Genomic DNA, 26,259 nt, shown 5'->3' with positions numbered 1-26,259 from the left:
TATATCAGTAATAATATTTACACCAGATACACAAGGAAGACATGGCAGATTTTCGCATCTGCCTGCCTTGTATCTTCCTTTCTCTAGTGCAAATAGAGAAGCAAGATTGCTCGGCCGGTGTGCTAAAGTTTTCATCTCATTAATTATACTAACAAAGAAAATACTAACAGAAGAAAAGAGAAGGCAATTAACCATTTGCGCATAAAAAGGATCACAAGTATTACCCAGAAGCATGGAAAAAGAAAACTATCTCGATGAAAGGGTTTAGAACAGACAGCAGCAAGATACATTAATTTATCTGGGAAATGGTGCAAACTTGCATTTATTTTATGTACACATGTTGTGATGCCCTGTTTGCTGGTCATCTTCTACGCTTAAGATTCAGAAAGTCGAGACTGCACACTCTCCCCAAAATCCAGCTACCTTAAGATTATGAGCCGCATTAATTGCCTGAATAAATCGAACAACAAGCATTTTTAACTGAAAATTTAAGTTCAATGGGAGCAACCAGATTCCAAATATAACAGGCAATTGATGACATGTACAAACCTTGAACCTCATTTTCTGTTCATATCACCTAAGCAGACATATTTCATCTGCACGGCATGCAAGAATACCTCGTTATGGCAGCAAAAGAGGTGCAAAGTAAACCAAGAACTTGATCTTTAGAGAATTGAAAAACAGGGTAATAAGCAAATCATCTCCCCCACACATAAATACAGGTTGAAAACCCTCAAATAGAAAGAACAAAGAAATGTAGATCTGTATGTGTGTGATTAAGTTGATAAACAATGCAGTCCTAAAAGCAAGCTACAAGATTAGAATACCCAATTTGTGTTCTTAAACATGGGAGAAGGGAAGAGATAAGATTGCTTTCACTTTTTCCTAAGATGCATTAAAAGTAATCTTTACCTCCAGATATTCATCCATTCCATACTTGGAGCCTTCCCGTCCAAGACCAGATTGTTTAACTCCTCCAAATGGAGCTACCTGTTTTGCAAGAGACATTTTTTAAGTTTTAAGAAGCCAATCTATGGTTTCCATTGGGAAACACAGGATAAGTCCCACCTCTGTTGAAATAAGTCCTTCATTGACACCAACAAGTCCATACTCAAGAGCTTCAGTGACACGCCATGAACGTTGAACATTGTTTGTGAAAATATATGCAGCTAACCCTGCATCGTTTACCAGAAAAGATAAGCTAGAATCCTGTATTACAATTGACCATAAGTCTGTTTACCATGACAACAGATAGATAGAGACAATAGTATGAAAAATGAAACTGGGTTAAGGAGTACATTACATACTTTCATCTGTAAGAATCTCAGATAATTGATATTTAAAATGATAGCAATGAGGAAACAAAAAGATAAAGCATGTAAGCATGTAAAGGCAGATAAAAGAACCTGCTTTTGTGTTATTAGCCATCAAGATGGCTTCTTCCTCAGTTTTGAACCGCAACAGAGGTGCCACTGGGCCAAATACTTCCTCCCTGAAACAAGGCAGAGGAGAGCATATTAACATTCTGAATAAGTATAAACCTATAGGTAATGTTCAGGAACTTCAATGACTTGGATTAAAATTATGTTAATGTAAGCAAATCAATGATGCCACATTTAACAAACCAAAAGCTAATGCTACTGATATCAACAATGTGCAAACCACAGCGTGCTCCATTATAAACCTACACATATCCATTAACTCTTTGAGCTAAGCTCTGATTAATAAGAAAGTTCTATAATTTGACAATGAGCCCGAGCAAGTTAATTATGAAGTACCAGCTCCAACCCACATAGAAGAACTGATAGCAATAACCAGTCCTTCAGATTCATTTGATAAAGGCAGTATTTTTGGATGCAACATTTCCCAAGGAGCCTTCAATTTTGTCATCTACTGCGAACCAGGATGAGTCCCCAGTCAATAAACAAGACCTCAATTTTCGTTTGTCTAAGAGCATTAACCTTAAGTTTGCAATTGAATTTTACATGTCATGATTAAGAAAGAGCTAAAAAACAAAACCACCATGAGTGTCCATGATTAGATGCCAAAACCTAAAGGTTGGCCTGTTAATTTTTAGCATGGCTGCATGTTTCAACCAGCTGCACTGAAGGTAAGAATGTATACCCATCAGCAAGCGGCAGAGAACAACAGCCACTATCCTTTTACCTGTTGTAAGAAAGCTGATGGACATCTTTAATTATACAGCTGAGAATTGCAGAATGAATATATTATCTTCATGTATTTACCTCGATAGAAGCATCGCTTCAGTGACATTGCTAATTATGGTTGGTTCATAGAAAGTCATTCCAAGGCTATGCCTTTTTCCCCCAAGGAGGACTTTTGCTCCCTTCAAGTACAATTTTGGTTAATTAGAAATGAGATATATACAGAACAAATAATTGAAGAACAATTATGCCAGTGATACTTAATTACTGTAACCAAGTCTATTACTTGGCTTCAGCTTTTCATATAATGAAGTGCGAGAGAACAAATAAACAGAATGTCAAGGTAACCTAATTGCATTATAGAATTTTTTAGCGTTGAAAATATAACAAATACTTCTAGGTTTCACCAAAACATACAAAAGTTTACTCCAACCTCCAAAAGTTTTCTCCCTTGGTTATAAAAATATAATGCCATCATAGGTCGAGTGTATTGCAGGGAGGAAGAGGAAATATTGGAAGATGTAAAGACAATATAATGCATGAAGTTTTATTCAACCTAGTACATTGAATAAGATAAAGCAGGAAAGGCAAACCTTAGAGATGGCATCTTGAACAAATGATTCAACCTGAAACCCAAATCACAAAGGGACCAATTGACAACAAATCTCATTAATTAAAAAGGATTATCACAAGCAAGATGGCTGACCAATTGTATGTATAAAATGCAACTAACCTTCTGGACTGCAGCTTCATTAATTAATGGACCCTGTGAGGAAACTAATAGTTATCACCATGATCTGTTCAAATCTCATGAAAGTAGCTAATAAAAGGTTCTAATGTATAAACACAACAAACTACATCTCTGCATGAATGTGTGATCAGAATATCTTCATCCAAACAAATTACACACTCCCTATTACCCAAGGTCTAGTACCCTTTGACTTTTCACAAAGATTACGAAAGAACAATTAAAGGGATGACATGTTTATCCATTCCTTCATCACTTTCTAGTATTACCCTTTTATTATATTCCAGAACCAATCATATCAAGGTGGTTGGGCTAGTGGTGAGAGGTTTGATGTGCAAAGTAGTTGATCAAGGTTTGAAACTACAAAGAAAGAATAATTTTTTTAAGTATATTAATCACAACTTTTTTACCATGTGTGGGCGTTATTTTCTTGCTAAATCCCATATTATAATCTAAATAACTAGTACAATTAAGACAATTTTTCATTGTAAATTCATTGATACATTTACTCCTCAATTACTACGAATTGTGTTTGAAAAACTCAAGAAATAAAGAGTTTCATTTAAATCTAGTTTTACGAGGGTAAAAGTAGTTGAATTAAAAATAAAATAAAATAAAATGAGTAAAATTAAGGTTATAGCAAGAAGACCAAATGGTTAATAATTTTGACTTTTCATAGTCGGCAATAATTTTAGAACAGCTCAAAATGGAAAGATGGACAAACTCTTCGAGATAGGGAGCAATAAAGATGATAAAGCAGTCTAGCATGTGTCACCAACCATTGAAATGCTATCATCCCTAGAAATTGCTAAATCTAGGAAACATAGAATACCTGACTAGCTTCGCACAAATTATTATTCAGCAAAGGAACAATTACGAAATATTATAAAAAAAAAAATGCAACCCCAACCCCTACCTGAGTCACACCTTCGCTAAAGCCATCCCCAACTTGCATACTCTGAACAGCTTTTGAAAAAGCATCTGCAAATTTGTCGTAGATACCTGCACATAAAGGTGCAATATATCACAAATCAAAATGGCTGCATATTACAAATAAAATTAGAATTAAGGGGTAAAATCAAGGCTGTAGTAATTCTGTAGTTGGATACCCTCTTGCACAATTATTCTGTTTGCACAAACACATGTTTGTCCACTATTACGAAACTTTGCTGCAAGCTGCAATGATATGAAATGATTTGATAAGATTACTACCACCATGACAATACCTCCCAACAATCAATGCAAAACAAAAACACATTTTCAAAATCCTGAATCAAAGCCTCTGCAGTGATAGATTGTCCTGAAATCAGTAAATCAAATGGCTTCACCAATGCAATTCACACAAAAGGTTCACTTCCAAAAATGGAGGCATGGACCCCAATGTCTAACCAACAATTAACAACACTCAGGCACCAAAATCCATCCCAGTCAGATAGGAGGCTTAGTGTGTCCATCTGATATGTCTAAACATGTCAAGTAAACATTATTAAACGGCACTCAGAAATATCCATGACAATACCACGATCAAAATAAACATGCACAGGGAACCCCTCTAACTTACTGATCCTTTAACTGCCACATCTAGGTCTGCATCATCAAATACTATGCAGGGTGCATTGCCACCAAGTTCCAGAGATAACTAAAAAGATTAAGGGAAAAGACAATTAGCCATAAGATGATTTCAGAAACATCATCACATTGATTCATTTTGCATCCTATGCATACCCTTTTAACTGTTCCAGCAGCACCAGCCATCAACTTCTTTCCCACAGCTGTTGATCCTGTGAAAGTGATTTTTCTTACCTGAATCAGATAAATAAAGCAAGAATATCAACATTATGTCATTTGAATATCCAACTACTCTGGCCAGGACAATGCCATGTTGTCAAAGAGAAGAGAAGGTTGGTTTAAGGAAATAGAGGAAGGGTGTAAAACCTCATGACTTGCTAGTAAAGCATCACCAATATCAGGAGCTTTCCCCATAACCACATTCAGAACACCCTGAAATATTGAAAATTAAAACCATTAAAAACAAATGAACAAAATTCCAACAAATTTGAAGTCATATTAGCTAATATAACACATCAATTGTGTACGACATGCATCTACAAAAGCAGACCAGAAAAAGCTCCATTCATTCCATCATTATGTCATTCAAAGCAGAAAGCAGTTTGATCAGGACAATAGACCAGATCCTGCTGTTTTCCGGTGATGCAGGGACATGCTAAACCAGCACAGAGCTAAAAAGATTGCCAGTGATGACTATTTTCTGTTTCAATGCTCGGTAAGGATGCACAACTGATTATTAGCATAGGTTAGCAATCATAACACAGGTATGCTGAGATATAAAATACAAATGAGCATTTCACTCTATTTGTCAATTGTGGTTCTTCAGTGGGTGTTCCTGCAACACAAAGTCACTCAATTTCACAGTCAGCAAGGGCATTTTTCTTCAGTACTTTGCTTAGTTGGAATCTTGTCATAAACATCTAATACCCATGGGATGATACTTGGATTTTATTATGTTACATTCCCATCCCTCCTCCTTTTTAAGCACTCGTTAGTAAATATTCTAAATGTTAGCTTGCCGCAGCTTCTTCTTGTACAACCAGATAACAGAATATTTTTGGATGCTGAGACTATAATAAAACATTACAAGTATCCTAGTTTCCAAAAACTTCATTGCATCGTAAAGGATAAGTCTTTCTCATTGAAACAACCATAAAGTATCAACTTTATCATCAATGTCTAACAGGACACAATTTACAAAGACAACCAAGGCCACATTATATCCAAGCACTTGCATCTTACACAGCCTAAATAATTACGAAACTTCCACCGTGCACGTAAAAAGTTTGAGACTCACTGGTGGTATTCCAGCTTGAAGGGCCAACTCGGCTGCTGCTAAAGCTGTGAGAGGTGTGAGTTCAGAGGGTTTTAAAACAACTGTACAACCACATGCAAGAGCAGGACCAACCTATGCAAGTGAGGAAAAAAGCATGTTATTCTTCAACAACAAACTCATGCACAAGAAAAGGTTAACTTTCTTTGCACAGAATCATTCTACAATGAACACACCTTTCTAGTAATCATTGCCAACGGAAAATTCCAGGGTGTAATTGCCCCAACAACACCTACAGGCTGCAAAAACTCATGAAGATTGCTGGATAAATAGCTGAAAAAAGGGATTGCACAGAAACAAGCAACGCTGGGAAATTATCAAAGCCATGTAAACAGCTCAGAGAAGAAAAGTTGTGACAAGAACTATCCATCAAGATAGATCATTAAGAAACAGATTTCTGGACTGCTAACAGGATAAAGTTGACTAAAACACAATTCATGCAAGGAATGTGTACCAAGATCTCAGGCCCTGTTCTTCTCATAGGTATTGAACCCGAGGATTTTAATTCCTGAAAATCATGAGTTTTATGTGGTTTTAACAAATATTGGTGCATTAAACATACATGCTAGTGCCAGAAATTAAAACACAATTTGAAAAGGCCTTGTTAAAGAGACTCAAACCAAGGGCAAATTGTCAAGGTCTATAGGAGGAGCCAGGCTGTCAGAAGAACTAATTTACTTATATTTGCAATTAAACAGGATTTCATATATCACAAACAGTTATAGTCACCTGCTTTAGAACAAATAACCGACGATCACCAAGAGTCGCTGGAATTATATCTCCATATACACGTTTCGCCTCCTCTGCATAGAACTCGATAAAACTAGCTCCATAGCTAACCTGTTATTAGAGTCTTTGATCACATCTTGCTTGACAATGACCAGTAACACAATGTAGAGTTAACGCTTATCTCTTGATTTCCGAAAGCAAAGTTCAGATGAGATACCTCACCCATGGCCTCTTTCAGAGGTTTCCCTTGCTCCAAGGTTATTAATTGTCCCAGCTCTTCCTTGTGGGCAATTAGCAGGTCATACCTTACAATACAGTGGAAAGAATCATATGAGATTCAGTAAAGCGTAGAGAACCATAATACTCTACCAATACAACACAGTTATTTTCAACTATTTGATTAATTTGGAAGTATTTACATTCACATCACAGATAATTTAATAAGATCGTGTTGGAAGGGTTAAATACCATTTTCGTATACGTTGGCTCCTCTCAGAAGCAGTGAGTTTACTCCATGCTGGCCAAATAAAAGACAATGAACATGTTGCAACCATCAGCAAGAATTTTTTTTAAAAATCCAATATCATTTGAAGTCCAGAAAAGCAAAACATATAAATAAATTAAAAAAAATGTCAAGCTATATCAGAAAAGCGGCATCAAAATATGCTAGTATTACAGCTAAACAAGAAAAATCCATATAAACAATGACTTTAGCAAGCTTATGGTAAAAAACTAGAGATTTCCATATTTAAGTTCAGATGAGTAGATCCTATTAAGATTGTATCTATGCAAAGGTCTATGTATCAAAAAAACTAAAGTGGTACTCAATTTAATCCATTCCATTCACTCTTTGCTTCTACAGTACCACATAACTCTTGAAGAGACAGCTAAAATAATGATCTGTAGGACAGTAAATTACCAACAAATTGTGCTGTGAAAAGCTAGGATAAGAGGAATAAAAATGCAACACATAGAAGCTTGGAAGTAATATTTCAAGAGTGTGCACCACTGCATGTTTACGGTGATTATTATCATAAATACCACAAGCGTTTGAGTATGAGTTGAAGTATTTGATGTATTGTAGCAGTTAGTTATGTGGTAAGGACTATAAAGCAGGTGCAAATTGCAGGTCAATTAAGAACAATAACAGTGGATTGATGTAGTAAAATAAGACTTCACCCAATTGTCATGAAATCCAAACTCTTTGAAAGGAATAGCCAAGATTGTGTCACATAAGCTCAGTATAAAACATATATATGCTCTCCAATTCAGTAATAGGGTTGACATACTGTAAAAGAGACATCCAAGTGCCATTACCTTCTGAAAGCATGGATTCTAACCTACAAAGACAGCACAGCAATAACTGCACTTCGATGACCAAAATCCTCTACTAGCAATTCCCCCTATTACTATTGAAAGATAATCCACGCATGCAAAATAAACCATGTTCCTCTAACAAAATTCAAAACTTAGGGAATGATAGCGCCAGTAGAAGAAGGTTAACTGGCATAAATACATTTTACTGAACGTTAGGTTGGTTCAGTGTGAAGTTTCTTACATCTAAATGCATAATGGGCAGATGATATAGCATTATTCGTCTCTCTCTGACCCATGCATGGGACAATAGCTACAACTTCACCGGTGGCCGGATTGAGAACCTGCCATTCCATGAAAAGAACACATACATGAGATGTCATATGTGACAGAAAAAAACAATAACCAAAACTAGTAGCCGCAGTAGAGTAAAATTACAAACAAACACAAGCACAATAATGGCAGACCTTAATAGTGTCACCATCATGTGCATCAACCCATTTTCCATCGATAAGACCCTGGGTCTTTAATAGACCAGAACTAGTTAGCTTTGAAACCAGATTTTCACTCTTCATGCTCATCTGCCATGAAAAACATTAACAAATTTTAGACCTAGCTGAATTCGCAACTAGCAATACCAGAAAACAAAAATGCATTCAAACAGAGATTATACTTACATTGAACATTAATGAAACAAATTATTTATCAATTGAACCAGTAATTACTAAAATACTACTAATTCCTAATCGATTCAAACATGAATTAAACACAATATAGATAGTTCAAATCCGCGATCGCTGTGTTCAATTAGCAACACAAGGATGAAAGCTATTGATGCTTATGCGCAAGTAAAAGAAGATGAGTAGCGGTTACGTGGCGAGAGAGTGGAGGAGAGGTGCGATTTGTGGAAGAAGACGAGTGTGAAGCAGAGAAGAGACGGTGTATTTTGCACCTAATCGCCGGGATGCGTACCAGAGCCATTCTCCCTAACGTCATTTTTTCCGTCTTTTTTAATGATTTCCTTCGTCGTAGCCCCAGCGAGCCACAGTTTAGGGGGCTACTGACACTTATAATGAGAAGGGAAGTGCTGGATATGCACGCCCTTCGCCATGTACAGTTATAGATTTTTTCTAAGTTGAAGAGAGAAAAAAGTTCAGGAAAAATTAAATAAATAGTATAATTTCAAGATATTTGATATCTTGTTGTTATAAATTTGATTAGTTTGATAATATAATTAAAAGAATGACAGCGAAAAATTATAAAACATAAACAAAAAATATCATGTTTAAAAAAAAAATTATTGTAATTTTATTATGAATATCACACTTCTGTTAAAAAGAGCTTGGAAGACAATCATAATACTATAATAAAAATTTACATGATAACATTGAAAGATATTATATGTATTATTAGAGCATGTTTCAGAAAACAAACTACATAAAATATCATAAAATAAATATTTAATGTTTACATCTAAATAATAAATTTAATTACAAAACAAGATTTTTTATAGAATAAAGTTAAATTTAACCAAAAAAACAATAAATAAAAAGGCTAGCCATGAAATAGATCTTTTTTAAAATTAGTGAAAAAAACCTGTAAAAAAATAAATAAAAATAATAATAAAACTCAATTTTCATTTAATAAATGTTAAATAAAAAACTTGAAAAAAAATAACTTAAATATTTTTTCAAACCAGGAACTCAATTTTCATTTAATAAATGTTAAATTAAAAAAACTTAAAAAAAATAACTTAAATATTTTTAATATTTCAAGTCAAAACCATGAGATCCTAAATTTGAAGCTAATAAAAAAACTTAATCCTCGACCAATTTAATATTAGATAATAAAATTAAAATAAAAAATTAATCTAAAAAACTTGTCAAAAGTTTTTTTTTTAAAAAATTAATCTAAAAAACTTGTCAAAAGTTTTTTTAAAAAAAAACGCTCAGCAAAATTAGAATTAAGGCTAATATAAAAAATAAAATATCAAATCATAAAAAAATTAATTTTCAAAAATATATAAAATAAATAAATAGTAATTAAAATGATGGAGACCATGTGTGAAATATGAAAAATGAGTGAAGGAAGAAATTGAAAAAAAAAATTAAATTCATAAATTATTTTATTAAATAAAATACATAGTAATTAAAATAATTGAGACCAAGTAAAAAAAAAACAATTTGAAAGATTGTCTATAAAGTTTGGAGGGCTATGCATGGAATTCAAGGGGAAAATAAGCAACTAATAAATAAATAAAAAAAATAGTATCATAACAAACAAGGGGAAAATAAGCAACTAATAAATAAAAAAAAAATAGTGTCATAACAAAGATTATTAAGTTATACACACACACATATATATATAAGGATGGAGAGTCACCAAAATAATTTCAATATCATTATAAAAAGTAGTATTTGGTTATCATTTGATGTCTAATATATCTTTTGAAAAGTATGGTCGTTGTCTATCTACTGGCATATATATAAATCTGTTTTTATTTTTAAATTATATTTTATATTTATTAAATTATTAAATTATTTTATAATTAAATTAAATATAATTAAAACTTAAAATGAAAATACAAAAAAACCATGTACACTAATTAAACAATTTTTGCATGCAAGGATAATCCAAGTGCACGCACAAATATATATTTTTTTTTAAAATTATATTTTATATTTATTAAAATATCAAATTACCTTCTAATTAAATTAAAGACAACTAAAATTCAAAGTGAACAAAAAATAAATAAACGCTAGTTAAAATTTTTTTACTATAATTTAATTATTTTATCATACTATTAAAAAAAAAGCACGAAAAAACTCCTAGACGCTAACCGAATATTTTTTGCTGCAACAGATATATAGTCATTTTACATTGCTTGAAAAACATGAAAAGATTAAGATGTCTAGCAATAATTAATAATTAATGAGTAACGTAAACAAATTGTACTGACTTTAAATAATTTTATTTTTAAATGGCAAACTCGTCATTTCACCTTCAATCAACGGTGAACAAAGTTTGCGCGTGCAGTCAAATCCTGATTTTTTTTTAAAAAAATGTAATGAACACTGTACGGGTCTAAAAATAAATATTCATACTAAAAATATTATCGTGAATCGGTGCTGTAGCGAGCCTTTAACATACTAAAAATATTTTAATAAGTGTATGTTATTAATATTTTTTTATTTGATGATTAAAATGTTCATACTAATAAATAATTTATTAATCCCACGTGCTACTTTTGTGTTATATATATATTATTTTTCTTTCTTTATCGGAGTAGTTATTAAGTTGAAAGGGATAAATTAAACGAATATCATAAACTAGTTTTTCTGGCCTTGAAGAATTAATTAAATATTAATTTAGTTTTAATCAACTAGACTCCTAGCCAGTGTTGATGGTTCTTCATTTAATATTACTTAATTGTAAATAAAATCTTATTTTCTTAATTTTTCTGTATTTGTTAGTTACTTTTTTAATTATTTTCTTAATTTTTCTGTATTTGTTAGTTATTTTTTTAATTATAAAAAAATAAAAAAATGAAATGCATGAAAAATTAATTTTAAAACAAACAGACTAACTAGCTTGTTTCTAGATCTAGAAGAGCTATTTAATTTATTTTTCAAAATTAGAGAAACTAATCTATAATTTACCCCATAACACATACATATATGGTTTCAATAAAATTCTTAGATATTGTCAATGATATTAGCTTTATTTGTTTTTGTGTTTTAATTTTTTTTTAGTCTTAGATTAATTTTTTAGATGTTTTTGAATTATTTTGATATATTAATATTAAAACTATTTTTTTAAAAATTAAAAATATTATTTTGATATATTTTTAAACAAAAAATACTTTAAAAATTTAATATTACTACACACTCAAACACTTTTTTATTCCTAATGCAATGGTGGGTTTTTTTTTTCCGAGCACAAAAAAGTGGTGTGAACGTTTGCCATGGTTTCGGTTTTACTGTTAATAAAACTTCAATGGTAAATTAAAAAGTTTTCACGTGCTTTTTAAAAAATAAATCAAAATTATATATACTAATAAATTACAATAAATATATTGATTTTAACTAGAAATTAAATTAAGAAATTAATATAAAGATGTCATTTATTTTTTAAAAAAATTAAATATTTGTGCCGAGCCCCTAAAATTTTAATTTATCTAAATTAATAAACTTGGATTTTATTTTATTAAATCGAGCATCAACTCAATATTAAAATTTATTTTTAACTTTATAATCACATATTAAATCTCCAATCAATTTAAAATTTATTTTTAACTTTATAATCACAACAAATTAAATGTTAAATTAAATCTCCAAATCAACTCAATATAAAAAAATTGAATAAAAAATAATAAAATTTAAATAATAAAAAAAAGAAAAAGAAAAATATTATGAGAAATTATTATAGTCCACACTGTATTGTTGTTTTTTTCCTTTTTAGTTTTTCTATCTTGTATTATATAGTGTATTCATGATTTCATACACTATTCCATGGTCCACTCAACATAATTCTGTGTTAACATACCATAATTGTTAAATAAGAAGTAAATTACTCCATAAAAAAAGGACGTGGATGAAAAAAGAAGTTTGAGATAGTTCATCATTCACAATTAAAACACTGCGTCATAGTTTACCGGTTATCAATTCTGTAAAATTAGACTAAAATTGCTAAATAAAAGGTAAACAGATTCGATGAAAAAATTCCAATAAAAAAATATATTGAAAAAAATAAGATGGTTTACTGTTTATATGTTCAAATGAACAATGTTTTCACCTTGAATCTTTTATTATCTTTACAATCATAATTCATAATAGATTCACTTTGTCGTCAAAGCACAAACACTACAATGACTATCAGACAATGAATTAGTTATGAAAATTATTAAATCGGTGGTATTATTCTTACATGGGACTTAATGCAAACAGTTTTGCCCGAGGATGTCGTCTTTTAGCGGAGAGGAGATCATAACTTTGAATGTCCCCAGAAATGCTGATTAACTTTGAATGTCCAATGTGATTGTTTTTTAGACCTGTGATTCGATGCAGATGACCTGTGCCATAAAGTAGGTTTCAATATGATTTATACAGTCGTTTCTGTCTTGTTCACGGATGGCATGTCTTCGGAGCTAATTTCAATCGAGGGTTCCACCCTTTGTTCTTGACCGTTTAAAACTCGATAAAATCAAGGCCCGGTGTCCATTGAAGCAGCCTAGAAATGGCGGGGTGCGTGGTTTAGTGTCTGCCTGGGAATTAAAATAATATAAAAAATCAAAATTTAAAACTAAAAAAAATCATTTTTTTTAAATATAATTGGACCATAACACCCGATTGTTAATCACTATTGCTTTTGTCTAGCGAAATCCACGAGAATACTGGTATTCAGGTCAAAGAAACTATAACACGCAACGCAGACTTACATAACAGGAGTTGGGCAGTAAGAAATGAAGAGCATTTTATCCACACGAGTACTGATGCTATATAAAGCGAATATTGTGTCTCTCTCAAGGCACTTAGCCATTAATGGATGGCTGGTTTGGCCACTCCGGCAAAATATGGAGGGTGCACTCCGTTTGGTACATGTGCAAGAACTCCCAAATTGTCGATCGAAATTACAGGACAATTTCTTCGTGTTGTATGATACACACACACATACACAGCAGTGTGAACAGCACGCTTAAGATTTCCTCAATGAGAAATTTGATTTTTACGAATAAAAGCTAATCAGAAAATAAAATTAAACTTTTTTCTAAAAAAGTGGTGGTTCATAAGTCACCATTGTCGCACACAAAGTGATAATTGGTTGAAGATAAAGACAAAACCTCTTGGAAATAGTCGAGGGAGAGACATCAAATTTTGGGGTCCCAAAATACGACCAAGATATAGTATTCGACATTTTTATTTTTTTAAACACTAATCACACGAATTAATACACCTTTTAGCTTTGGAACCCCCAGCAATGGATAAGGTAAAAATTAGTAATTATGACGTATCCTTTGCAGAGAAAGGAGAGTGGGGTACGTATTGCTATCGTGGCCAGTAAGATCAACTGAACGGGCTGTGCTAAATGAAAAGTCAAAAATAAAATAAAAATTATTTTATTTTTTCATACTTGTTTTACATGTGATTCAAAATAAATGCTAAACAAAATATATAAAAATATATTTTTTTTATATATTTTTTTTAAAAATCAAAATCAATAAAGTGAAGCCAACAAAAAATAAATCAATTAAATGTAATCATATAGAAAAAAAATAATATCAAACTCATTAAAAAAGAAATAAAGCATTTATTTCATTTCAATACAATTATCTTTTTAAATAACTTTTCTAATTAAAATATACATAATAAAAAAAACTCAGATGATGGTAAGATCTTCAACAATGTTCCGACATGTCTGCGTACAAAGAATATGGGATTTGTTTGTACTTTAAAATCTTCAAAAAAAAAAAAGTGAACTATAAAAATTCTCTTTAGTTTTGAAATCTGGCATTAGATTAACTCAGAATTTAATTAATTTAGGGTTTGAATAAGTCAGTTGGAAAAAAAAAACTTATAATGACTTGATAATCTAATTAAAAATTTAATTGTAATTTGTTAATTTTTATATTTTTAACTAAAATAATATGGTTTTGATTTAAAAAAATTAATCCAAGCAATCCGATCTAAATTTAAAACCCAAGTCTTGGATGGAACCAGATTTAAAAACCATATTCTTAATCTAAATTTCTGATTTTTTTAATAATAATAGCCAAAAAAATTATGTATATATATAGTTTGTCCTTTTTCATCAAAGACCATGCTAGAAAATAAAATCAACTTTAAATCCAAAAATATTAACAAAGATACAAAAAATAAGAAAATAAATAAATTTAGAACTGCTCTACAAATCGAATCATAAATAGGGTCTAAAAGTAAGTATCCCTGAGTGGATTCTGAACTTGAAAACATGCTCTGCTAACTTTATCACCGCTAGGACGACACCATGTATCAGTGGCCATCTTTATTCTCTCATTGTACCTTGTTCTTTTGATGGCCTCTTTAACTAGATCCAAACCTTCTTGGAGACTGCCAATGGATGTGATTAAATACGAACCTCGCATGAATTTTGAATATACATGGCTCTCTTTAAGGGGGCGGATGCAGCAGATTACAGCTATCCTGGAGAAAAGACACGGTAGTTGTCTATCAGCTGTGCATCTTTTTTCATTCTCCTGTCATTCATATCCTCGGAGATTTATTTTTGGAGGGTGATTTGCAGATGGGGAGAGGTCACGGAATTTTCAAAGACAAGGTTATCAAGCATCATACATGAAACACTTGCCTGGATATGTTCGGAGAAAAACCACCATCTTCGCCAACATTACATCCTTGTTCACTGTATTTTCCTCTTATAACAGCCTGTTCTGTTAATCACAGAAATTGCAGTCAATGAATGAGTGGAGGCAGTGTAATTCTCGTTAACAGTTGCAGGATTACTAGATCAGAACAAATAGTTATTGCACGCACAGCTGAGACAAGTACAAGAATAGAATCCAAGTGATTCAAAACTTCATATAAAGCATAACTTGCTTGGCTCAAAAACATCTGTCAAGTTTCATGGCAGAAGAAAGCTCCGTGTTCATCGTAGAGGTTAAAGAACGGTTTTTTTTTTTTTTTCCAGGTAACACTACTAATCATGTGACTTAATGGATGACTGTGGCTTTCATGTGATGACAGGCATGATTGTATGGCGAGGATGATTTTTTTCACTCTCTTTAAGTATATTTAATTAACCCAATTAATTATTCTCTCCTGGTCTGCTGTTAATCGTAGCTATTTCCCAACGGATGGAAAATCCTTTTGACTATGAGCTCAACGTATAGTTCATCCATCAATCTTTGTTTTTTCATTCATATGAACATAACGTGGTCTTCCGCACAGAGATGTTTGACTAACATGGAAATTTCTCCAATAAAATTCCTATTAATGGTCAAGATAATTGGTCTATTAATTTCACCGGGCGGCTCTAGCACCGAATCTGCAATAGAGGGATTGGCAAAATCGACGCGTTGCCAATATATACTACTCTGAATTAAAAATATTCACCGTGCAGCATGGAATTATTATTTTTAAAAATATATCAAAATAATATTTTTAAAATTTAAAAGAAATAAATAATATTTTTAAAATTTATTTTTGATATCATCCTATGAAAATATAAAAAAATTTAAAAGAAATATTTTTTTTAAAATTAAATTTTAATAAAAGTACATTCAACCTCACTGAATAAATGATATCACAGAATGCAACAGGATTCCATGATGCATACTGCCCACGATGGCGTTGACAATCATCGGCATTGACGTACCAAACTGTGCATGGAGGCTATTATTTTCCTCTAGTAGCATTAGTCTGAAAAGTTGTGATTACTAGTAATAATTAACGGATAGCAGTGAATGTTTTTCCTGTGCCATTTCCGATGAGCTGAGATTTTTCTAGTCCCATCAGAAGAATAATAAGATTTTCTATTCATAAAAAGCTCCAGAAGAACAACCAAGAAGTCCTAAAAAAATCAATTACCCATTATTCTCACCATAGTCAATTAAAAAACTTAAACTTACAATTCGTTATTTTAATTATTTTTTAAATTATTTAGAAAAATTAAATGAAATCTCAAAATGCTAAAAAAATTAAATAAAAGCTAGTTGAGTTTATTTTGATTTTATTATCTATTGATAATTTTAATTCTAGAAATATTATATCAAAATCCTTAAAAAAACACAAAAGGAGGAAAATAAAAGTTGAATGAGGAAAGGATTTTAAATAAAAGTTAAATTAGATATAAGAAGAATAATATATGGTGGGAAGGTAGTGTTTATTTTTATGGTGGTATTGTGTTTTTTTAAAAATAATTTTTTACTTTAAGTAAAATTTTAATAATATTTTTAGATCATTTTGAGATGCTAATATAAAAAATTAAATCTAAAAATATTATTTTAATATATTTTTAAATAAAAAATATTTTTTAAAAAATTATTATGATAATATTAAACATAATAAATTGATAACTCAAAATTATGAAAATGTAAAATAAATAAATAAATAACGAAATGGTATATTTGTTTTAGAAATTTAACCGCCAAAATCTTATACATATAATTTCTTTTTTTTGAAAAAAAGGATAAATTTAACCCTCTTCTGTGGATTTTTGAATATTTTAACAGGGTCAATCACATATAACTCTGCAAAGTTTATATATATTTTTTATATGTAATTATAGCGATTTTTGAGAAGTTGAGGGGGTCAATTGATACCCCTCAACTCAACGTGGCTTCGGAAATGTTCATCGCTAGCTAATTGCTATTTACAGATGATTTTGAAACCTTCTGAAACCTTAGGTTGGTGACGATGAGGACCTACATGAAACATTTTCGAATCTTAAGGGTCTAGAATAAAGCTATCATTTTTTTATTTGCTTCCCTCTCTCTCTCTCTACAAACTCACCTTCTAGAAAGGGAGAAATTTCCGAGGGCTCATCAAGTCTAGAGAGAGATAGCAAGGAAACATCCTCTTCAGTTTCTGAAGTCAAACAAAAGCTTGCAGATTCAATTCAACCATATACTGCTACTCTCTCTCTAGAAAATTTATTTATTTATATTTTGCCTCTCTGTTTCTTAGCCTTTAAAAAGTCCATCTCTTTCTTTGATCACACGGTCCTTTCCACCATTTCTTTCTTTCTTTCTTTCTCTCTTTCTCTGTTAAGGTTTTTCTTTCTTCGGTTGTTTTTGTGTTTTTTCAAAGAAAGAAAGAGAGAAACTACAAGTGTGTGTTTGTTTGTTTGCTTGCATCTCTTAACACAATCATGAGTAGCCACGCGGCATCCTCCAGTAATGGAGGCAACGGATCGGGTGATTCTGGTGCTCCAAGAAGGAATTCAAAGCGACCCAAATGTGATTCTCTTCTTTACTTCTCGTTTTTTTTCTTTTCAATTTTGGGCAAATTCACGACTGCCCTCTTGTGATTATGGTGTTAGTTTTGTTTTTAAATTGCAAGGTTTTGAACCTTGTCCTTATTTTCCTGTTAGTTTGTTTCAGAGGCTCAGGTATTTGAATTTTTTTGTGACCACTAGTGGGTTTTATAGGCATCCATGTGGAGGTTTATGATAAACCTGTTAGTTTGTTTCAGAGGCTCAGGTATTTGAATTTTTTTGTGACCACTAGTGGGTTTTATAGGCATCCATGTGGAGGTTTATGCATATTTTTGATGGGTTCTTGTTATTTTGATTAGCTGTTGGTTTTGTTGCATGAGAGTGGTCGTGTGAGCTCTTTTTTGATTATTTTGTTTCATATTAAGAATCTAGTTTTCTTTTTATTGATCATTTAGTCTTTCCGTTTTTGGAATAGCCTTACCTGGTTTTTTTAATTCCTCATCAAGATATATTTGGAAATTCCCCTTTTGAAAGAGAAATATGGCTATTAAACTTTGTTAGCAATAAAATGAACTAAACTGGGTTTGATAAACAAGATATTAATGAAACTCAGCTATAACATGCCATGAGATAATTGGACATTTTTCCATTACACGAATAGGAATTTTAGTAATTTTGGCTGTATTATCATTACATGCATCTAAGTTTAAGCATGTATGCTCATGTGATCTACGTTAAGATTGAAAACAGAATGTTTTCCAGTGTTTAGAATAGTTGCCTGACTGCGTAATTGTTATCCTGCAAAGCAAGATAGAGGGATGAAAACATTTTAAATTTATAGGGGATGTATTATATTTGCCAGAGCAAAAAATCTGCGATTTTTGTTCGTTTTATTAAAATGCACTTGTCATCTTATTGTAGTGTAGCTGTTAAAAAAACAAGAAAAGTAAAAATAGAGAGAGCACAGCGATGTTTCAATCACAGCTCACAAATTGTCTTTCACTGCACGAGCACATATGGGTGTACATGTGATTTTTATGGAACTAAAAATGTTTCGTTTTCTTTCAGATTCAAAGTTTACTCAACAAGAACTTCCTGCTTGCAAGCCAATTCTCACACCACGATGGGTAAGTTTTTATCATTCTTTTCATCTGGTTTTGTCTGATGCAAATGAGTGCTCAAAGTTATTAACTCCTAATATATCTCTTTGTGCAGGTAGTGTCTGCATTCATGCTTATTGCCATTGTCTTCATCCCTATTGGCATTGCTTGCTTGCTTGGTTCCCGAGATGTGAGCTCTAGTGCCACCTAAATCCTTGCAATTCTAGTTATATTTCCACCTATGGTTTTTTATGGGTTATTCTTCTTTTATCAGGTTGTTGAAGTTGTTCAACGGTATGAAACAGAATGCATTCCGGTTGAAAATAGAACCAATAAAGTCCAATTTATACAAAGCGCTGCTGATAAAACATGCACAATATCAATGACGGTCAGTCCTGTTGTTGCAATTATTATGGTTGATGTGTTGATGTCATTTTCTATGTTCTTTATTAGCAGTGATTGTGGATTTATAAGCTAACAAGGAAAGACCTATGCCAATATTTTTTTCTGTTATACAATATACCTTCATGTTATTGTTATGTGGCATTGCCTTTTTGTCAGAGCTGTAAGTGGTGCTATATCAGCAGTGTATTAGTAGCAAGTTGGTTACTTAATGCTACTCCTTACAAAAAACCCATGCGAATATCTTTTTCTCCCATGCAACATGACTTATGCTAATTATAGAAATTAGCCATCATGACCTGAGGTTAAGCAATGAATAACAATCTTCCGTTCTCTACTCTTGTTTTTCTTGCCAGATCCCTAAGCGTATGAAGCAACCTATTTATGTTTACTATCAGCTTGACAACTTCTACCAGAATCATCGTAGGTATGTCATCAACCTCATGTACTCTATCAGCATATAATTTCTGATGGGTTCAAGTAATCATGTCTAGATTTTTACATAATGGTCAGAGGTATATTGTTCATATAAATTGGGAGCATTGATATTCAGGACTATCCAGGCGTGTCATTTATTTAGATCATAGGTGATGGTCCAGAGAACCAATTATAACATGTGGTTCAGGGAGTGCACCCTTTTAGATTTTCCTGCCACATTTTATAAGTCAAGATGGCGATGTTTGTGATTTTCAAGAATTACAGACGTTAAAAGTGTAGGACCTGGGATTTTGTTACACGTTGAGGAAAGGGCTCCTCTATGCATGCTTAATTGGTGGTTAATATCATGTTTCTCATCTCAGAATAGCGTGTTTGACTATTTGTTGATGGTAGAAAATTACATTCTTTCAAGTGTTTAATATTGAAAAGCAACCCATCATTTTATAAAAACTATTGAATAGACTGTGAAACTGTCATGATTATCATAATCATAAACTGGATGCTTACTCACTGAAAGTTGAAGCACATGTAATTGAGTTTGTGTGGTGATTATTTGGCATAATTTTAATGATTGCTCTAATAAATCAGGTATGTGAAGAGCCGAAGTGATGAACAGTTGAAAAGTGTGAGTAAAGAGAATGATACAAGTTCCTGTAAGCCAGAAGATATTGCAACGGGGAGGGGGGCAATTGTACCCTGTGGTCTGATTGCTTGGAGTTTGTTTAATGATACTTATAGCTTCTCCCGCCAGAACCAGTCATTGACAGTGAATAAGAAGGGAATTGCTTGGAAGAGTGATAAGGAGAAAAGGTTTGGTAAAGATGTCTTTCCCAAAAACTTTCAGGGTGGAGGTCTTGTAGGTGGTGCAAGTCTCAATGAATTGATACGTGTAAGCCGCCCTTTACTATTACTTCAAATTAATATATAAGCAACTCATCTTATCACTAACTAAATAACTGTTCAACTTCATCCTGGAAAATACCTTATAGAGGCTTTAATAATTTTAATAACACTTTGGACATTGGTAGATTTCAAAACTGCATTGCTGTTGTGTTATTAGAGTGGTATTTTCAGGTTGCTTAACCTCAACTTCAGGATTAGTTTTGAAGGTGTGGCCTCAGTTATTCTTTCATTCATGAAGGAGTTGATATTTTTAAACCCCTCTTCTATTGCTAAAAAGTGAAAATATACTAGAGAACCATAAATTTTTCTCAGTGTTTCTTTCGATGCAAATTGCTTCTGGTAATTGGCATGTGACTGACCTGGTCTTACATGATTTGTGTAACAGCTGAGCGAGCAGGAGGACCTCATGGTTTGGATGCGAACTGCAGCTCTGCCAACTTTTAGAAAGTTGTATGGGAAGATAGAGGTGGATCTTGAGGCAAAAGAAGTCATAAATGTGACACTGATGAACAACTATAACACATACAGTTTTAATGGCAAGAAGAAACTCGTGCTTTCAACCACAAGCTGGATTGGTGGACGAAATGACTTTCTTGGCATTGCTTATCTCACTGTTGGGATGATATGCTTCGCCTTGTCAATGGGTTTCACGATTGTGTATTTTTTCAAGCCTAGGTAAGTTGATCACAGATACAAATTAATTCTTGAATTTAGGGGCCTAGCTTTGGTAACTTTAATAAATTAGTTATTAAAGTTAAAATGCATATTGTCGCACAAATACAGCGTCGTGGCTCTTGAAAAAGTGAGGCTGTTAGAATTGCCCTTCATAAGGCTTGCATTTTATGGTGAGGATTTCGAAGTGTGCCCAGCATCATACATGGAGTGGGGCTCTGACTTGTGGAGCATGGCCCCTAGTCGGCAGCATAAAATCTTCATATGCTATATGTGTATTCCATTGTTTGTGAGATATCTGTTGATATTTCTAACTGTTTCTCTTACTGTGTTATCTCAGGCGGCTTGGTGATCCTACCTTCTTATCATGGAACAGAGGTCCTGGGTCGCACTAAAAATGCCTGTGGATTTCTTTTGATGGCGTCACTTTGGCACGTCTCTTCTTATTGTAACTTTAATGTCTATGGAATGTTTAAAACATAACAGTGGCTCGGGTAGGATTCTGTTGGTTTGAAATCTTGATTTCTAGGCAATACACCAGTGATCATTATGTATAATTACAACATTAGTATTGAATACAATTTTTTATTATTTGTTTCCCGAAAACTTCACTCGCTTCAACATCATAGAATTAGCATTTTTTGTTTGTCTACATTGTTTTTTTAACATCTATAATACTCTTAGTAAAATGTTGGAAAGGTACGCCCCTTCTGGGTAGGATGGATCTATGGGATGGTCTGAAGCTGCTCCAGCCTCTCGCAGAACAGAGATTTTCCTTCCTGCCATTGATGCTGCACCCTGATTCCACAAAACAAAAGAAAAACATTATAAGTAACACAATAGCAAGGAGCAAGCTAATTTTTGAAATGCCTCAAGTGACCTCATCTTCATGGCCAAACTCCCAAGTGTAATGCGATTAAATTTCCATTTCTCATATTAATGCCCGTGTCTATATATTTTGCTGACGATGACAGTTTAGAATATCTCCAATATTATCTGCAACGCGGTCAACCCGCCAAAATTAGTTCTTTGTTCCCATACGCACGAGAAAAAAATATTTCTTGCCTGAAGAACACGCAAGAACATCCCACTTTGGGTCATAGCTCCTGAACAAGAGCAAGTCATGAGAAGGCCACCTCTCTTTGTTAATCTCAATGCCATCGAATTCATATTTCTATACATGCCTGATGCATTTTGAAGAACCTGAGCAGGAAAAGCCCCGGAATTAGTACAAACTGACAAATATATGGAGGCAGGGCATTAGCCTCGGATGTGGACATGAACTGCCTTTGATGAAAATTACCAAAATATAGACAAGTTTTGGTTCTATATTGATGAAGGCACGGGAGCAAATTTTCCACTTATATTGTTTCAAGCTTTGGACATTTTCCTGAGCTGAACTTTTCTTATCGGAGAAATTTCTTAATTCTTTGAAGCTATTATGAGAAGTACCTAGGAGAAATTTCCTCATGCAACCTCAGGGAATGAAAAATCCTGTATTGGACAGGATTACAGGCTTTCGTATTCTTGCGTGTGTTACTGTACCTTTTTTCTCGGTGCTAATTTAGGAGGGTCCAAAATCACTATATCCCATGATTCATTTCTAGAAAGGGCACCCTTCATAAATTGAGTGGCATCTTCCCTAAAAAATGATATTCTTCCTGGATCCAGGTTGTTAAGAACAATATTTTCTCTAGCAAGCTCCAAAGCAGGCATAGATGTATCGACACCTGTAAGAAAGCAAGAGATGACCAGAGCTAAATTAACATTGCAGATGCAAGGAATTTGAGCATCCTACTTATAATGAAATCCAGAATCATCAAGAATGTGTCACAATTAGAAGATATGGTGGGGGCTGTAATAGCCCGAGGATCATTGATTAATGGACATGGGCATTTCACTAACCTGTACCAGGCCAAATGAAAAATGTTTAGAAATAGAATAAATACCTGTGACATCTATTGCTCCTCCATGTGCTGCATTTAGAGCAAAACCACCGCTGTAGCAGCAAATATCAAGAACTTTCTGGCCATTTGAAATTGTAGATATGAACTGGCGGTTTTCACGCTGGTCAGCATAAAATCCAGTCTTCTGGCCCACCAATGAAATTGCATAGGAGATCCCGTTTTCCACAACCTGGCAGATGAACATTGCAGAACAGCATCAATATTGCAGCTATGAATTCGTCCAGAAGCACAAGCTAGATCAGTAACGCAAGGGGGAATAGGTCGTAGATGATTCATAGATAGTGACACTTCAGAGTAGGAGTTCAGCCAGAGATTGACAAGCACTTGAGAAATGGGTGGCGATGGGCTCAAACAGAGTTAAACAACAGCACTTGTTATTCAAGCATAACATTGTCATTAACTTTCCCCATTGCCTAACATCAGTGAAATATTACGACATGATCAGCAGATCCAAATATAGATGCTGCTAATGAAAACCACAATTTGGAGTGATTTAAGTAGCAATCAGAAATGAGAATGATTAATTTCAATTTTCACCAAGTAAAACTGTGAATTTGGAGGTAGCAATCAGAAAATTACCACAAAAAAGAGCTAGCATAAGAAAACTGATAAAAATATGAATTGTGTAATTTGTAATTTTTGAGGCACATTCTACCTTTATTCTTTCAGGGCAAGTAGAGGGATGCACTTCTTTCATGTCTGACACATCCATTCCTTCTTCTTTTAAAATATCAACCGATGGTCTCCAGTTTATATGGTTAATTCCATCAATTCTATTGATGCAAGCCTCTACTTCTGGTTTGTAATTCTCAACCCAAGCAGCAGATGATGCTATCACAGCTAAATCTCCGAAGACATCAACAATTAATCCAGACAATCTGCAGTGATGCCGCTATGTGTGATTTACTAATAAGCATACTGGCCTGTCTCAAAAAATAACTAGACCCCAAACCATGGTTTTGATTAATGAGTCAACGTATACGTTAAGAAATAACGTTTAACAAAAGCACATAAAGAATTTCTTCATCTCATGCAGTGGACGTGTTCTAGTTGAGGTTATGGAGAGCTCAAGATCATGTACCTGTCTCCTTCACTATTGACAAGGCGATATGCATTTGTATGAGATGAGGGTAGACCCAACCTCCTCCGTAATTCTATGGCTGCGTTAGTTCTTGTTTCAAGCAGTTTCTTCATGTCCAATGCGCAAGAAGGATCTCTACACATGAATTAAGAACTTAAAAGATGGAGGATATAAAATCAAACCGGTCAGCCGTCTTTATATAGATACCTCGTTGCTTCCTCTTCTAGCTGCATGAGCCTAACACAGAACATGGAAACTGAATTGTACAATCCCCACCCTATAGGTTTCTCTGTTCCATCAGCAACCAGCACAATGTCTCCTGTCTTGGGTGGCGGTCTACCAATTATTCTATCGACTGCTCCGCTATACACCATTGGACTTCCATCCTTGAAAAGTTGTGTCTTTCCCTTTTTTAACACAACCTTTGCAATTCCTGCCGAACACAGATAATTAACAAAAAGGTTCAGAAATCATTATGGAACCAACCAATGATAACTAGGAGAACCCTTATAACAGCTTCCACATGTTGCACAGAATATAGAAAATGACATGAATGGCAAGCGCAAAATGTTGCATTTACCAAGAAGAAAATAAAATCAAGCACACAAAACAATATAAAGCTCAATTGCACAAATGATGCCACCGATGGTTTTACGTCTTAATAGCCCAATTAGTCTTTTTAGTTAAATGAAAATGCAAATTCATAACCCTATGCAGTCTCTATACACGCAGAAACAAAGTGATAAAGAAACAATTACCCTTTTTAGTCAATTCAAATGGTGAAGAGCTTATTAACCGGAAAAAAAATCAAGAAAGCAGTTCAAAGAAGTCCCATTGCCATAAAAAAGCTCAAAGATTGCAGCTTTCCTTAAACGAGAAAAGAGAACAGTGCAGCCCCGTACAGCAATAACAAAAATGAAAAGAAAGGGAAGGGCAGCACTGCCACAGCAAAAACACAAACACACACCTGGATATATAATACATAGACATACAGAGAGATACCTTTAGAGTGAGAAGAAGCAATTTGTTGAAGGGTGGAGGAGGGGGTGGATGGCAGTGAAGAGATAGGCAGAGATTTTATGAGACGGCCAGAAAGCTTCAGCTGCTGCATGTTTTTGAGCTCTGAAGTCTTAAACCCCCACCCACGAGAAAGAGAGATTTCAAAGAAGTAACTAGTAAGCTAATGCTATCCCTACCTCAAGTGATGGGCTTGTCCGCATGCGGGTCGGGTTTTCTCAAGCTTTGTTTCCAAATTCCAAGTGCCCAAACGCCAAACCAAAATAAAAGTAAATTATAAACTAATCCCTCTAGTTTTGCAAAGTACATTAAATAGTCCTAGTTTCAAGAACTAATTAATTATTCTTTATTTTTTAAAATATATTTGTAACGTAATCATTTTCGTCCATTTCACGTTATTTTTTAATTTAATTGATTTTTATTTAAAAATATAAATAGATAATACAAAAAGATTAGTGATAAAATATATATATTTTTTAAAAATAATAATATTAAATTAAGCATGGTCAACAACAATCAAGAGAATAGTTAATTAGTTTTTGAACCTAGAGAGAGACTATTTAATTTTCTTTGCAAAACTAAAGAGGCTAATTTATAATTTATTCACCAAAATAATCATTTTTTGGTGTCCATAATTTTATCCGAATATATCTCAATATGAATATTTTTTTGTCCTTACAATATTCTTATTCTGGCCAGTCCAAGAGGTTATTTGGTCCGCCCCCATCCGAAACTCTTCATTCATGAAATTTGATTCCCAATTTTTAAATATTTAATTTTGGTGTCTTGCATTATTTTTGGAGAAATCTCAATTTATCAAAAATATCTTACTAAAAAAAAATTAGCATTATTTTTGGAGAAATCTCAATTTATCGAAAATATCTTACTAAAAAT

At 33.1% G+C, this 26,259-nt stretch overlaps 3 protein-coding genes across 4 annotated transcripts; 1 reads left to right on the top strand and 2 right to left on the bottom strand.

Annotated features, from left to right (window-relative positions):
* Nucleotides 1–120: 120 nt before the first annotated feature.
* LOC105118032 (succinate-semialdehyde dehydrogenase, mitochondrial-like) lies at nt 121–8,981 on the bottom strand. 2 transcript variants are annotated; one of them, XM_011015882.1, is made up of 21 exons: nt 8,732–8,981; nt 8,330–8,439; nt 8,103–8,206; nt 7,013–7,061; nt 6,762–6,849; nt 6,545–6,655; nt 5,992–6,054; nt 5,780–5,890; nt 4,849–4,914; nt 4,639–4,716; nt 4,475–4,552; nt 4,023–4,089; nt 3,830–3,915; nt 2,899–2,931; nt 2,759–2,791; nt 2,247–2,347; nt 1,407–1,492; nt 1,069–1,175; nt 913–990; nt 550–596; nt 121–450 (listed from the first exon to the last, which is right to left on the bottom strand). In XM_011015882.1, exons 1-20 carry the CDS (start codon nt 8,852–8,854, stop codon nt 558–560), a joined length of 1,611 nt encoding a protein of 536 aa, XP_011014184.1. In that variant the 5' UTR covers nt 8,855–8,981; the 3' UTR covers nt 121–450; nt 550–557. The 2 variants fall into 2 exon arrangements, with proteins under 2 accessions (XP_011014184.1, XP_011014176.1); XM_011015874.1 differs by having other exon boundaries at nt 8,103–8,202; nt 8,326–8,439; nt 8,732–8,980.
* An 8,369-nt stretch (nt 8,982–17,350) lies between these two features.
* LOC105118012 (ALA-interacting subunit 3-like) lies at nt 17,351–21,899 on the top strand. Its single transcript, XM_011015855.1, has 8 exons — nt 17,351–17,807; nt 18,854–18,912; nt 19,001–19,075; nt 19,160–19,273; nt 19,644–19,714; nt 20,314–20,614; nt 21,014–21,303; nt 21,641–21,899. Exons 1-8 carry the CDS (start codon nt 17,720–17,722, stop codon nt 21,693–21,695), a joined length of 1,053 nt encoding a protein of 350 aa, XP_011014157.1. The 5' UTR covers nt 17,351–17,719; the 3' UTR covers nt 21,696–21,899.
* LOC105118021 (S-adenosyl-L-methionine-dependent methyltransferases superfamily protein) lies at nt 21,806–25,544 on the bottom strand. The gene is made up of 8 exons (XM_011015866.1): nt 25,351–25,544; nt 24,556–24,781; nt 24,349–24,483; nt 23,923–24,145; nt 23,250–23,436; nt 22,846–23,030; nt 22,366–22,503; nt 21,806–22,098 (listed from the first exon to the last, which is right to left on the bottom strand). The coding sequence occupies exons 1-8, from the start codon at nt 25,457–25,459 to the stop codon at nt 21,970–21,972; spliced, it is 1,332 nt and encodes a 443-aa protein (XP_011014168.1). The 5' UTR covers nt 25,460–25,544; the 3' UTR covers nt 21,806–21,969.
* Between the last annotated feature and the right edge of the window lie 715 nt (nt 25,545–26,259).

This window comes from Populus euphratica, unplaced genomic scaffold (genome assembly GCF_000495115.2).
Source record: "Populus euphratica unplaced genomic scaffold, PopEup_1.0 scaffold5.1, whole genome shotgun sequence".
In the NCBI taxonomy this organism is placed as follows: Eukaryota; Viridiplantae; Streptophyta; class Magnoliopsida; order Malpighiales; family Salicaceae; genus Populus; species Populus euphratica.
Note: the sequence above shows the minus strand (reverse complement) of the source record. Positions and strands in the feature narration are given on the sequence as shown.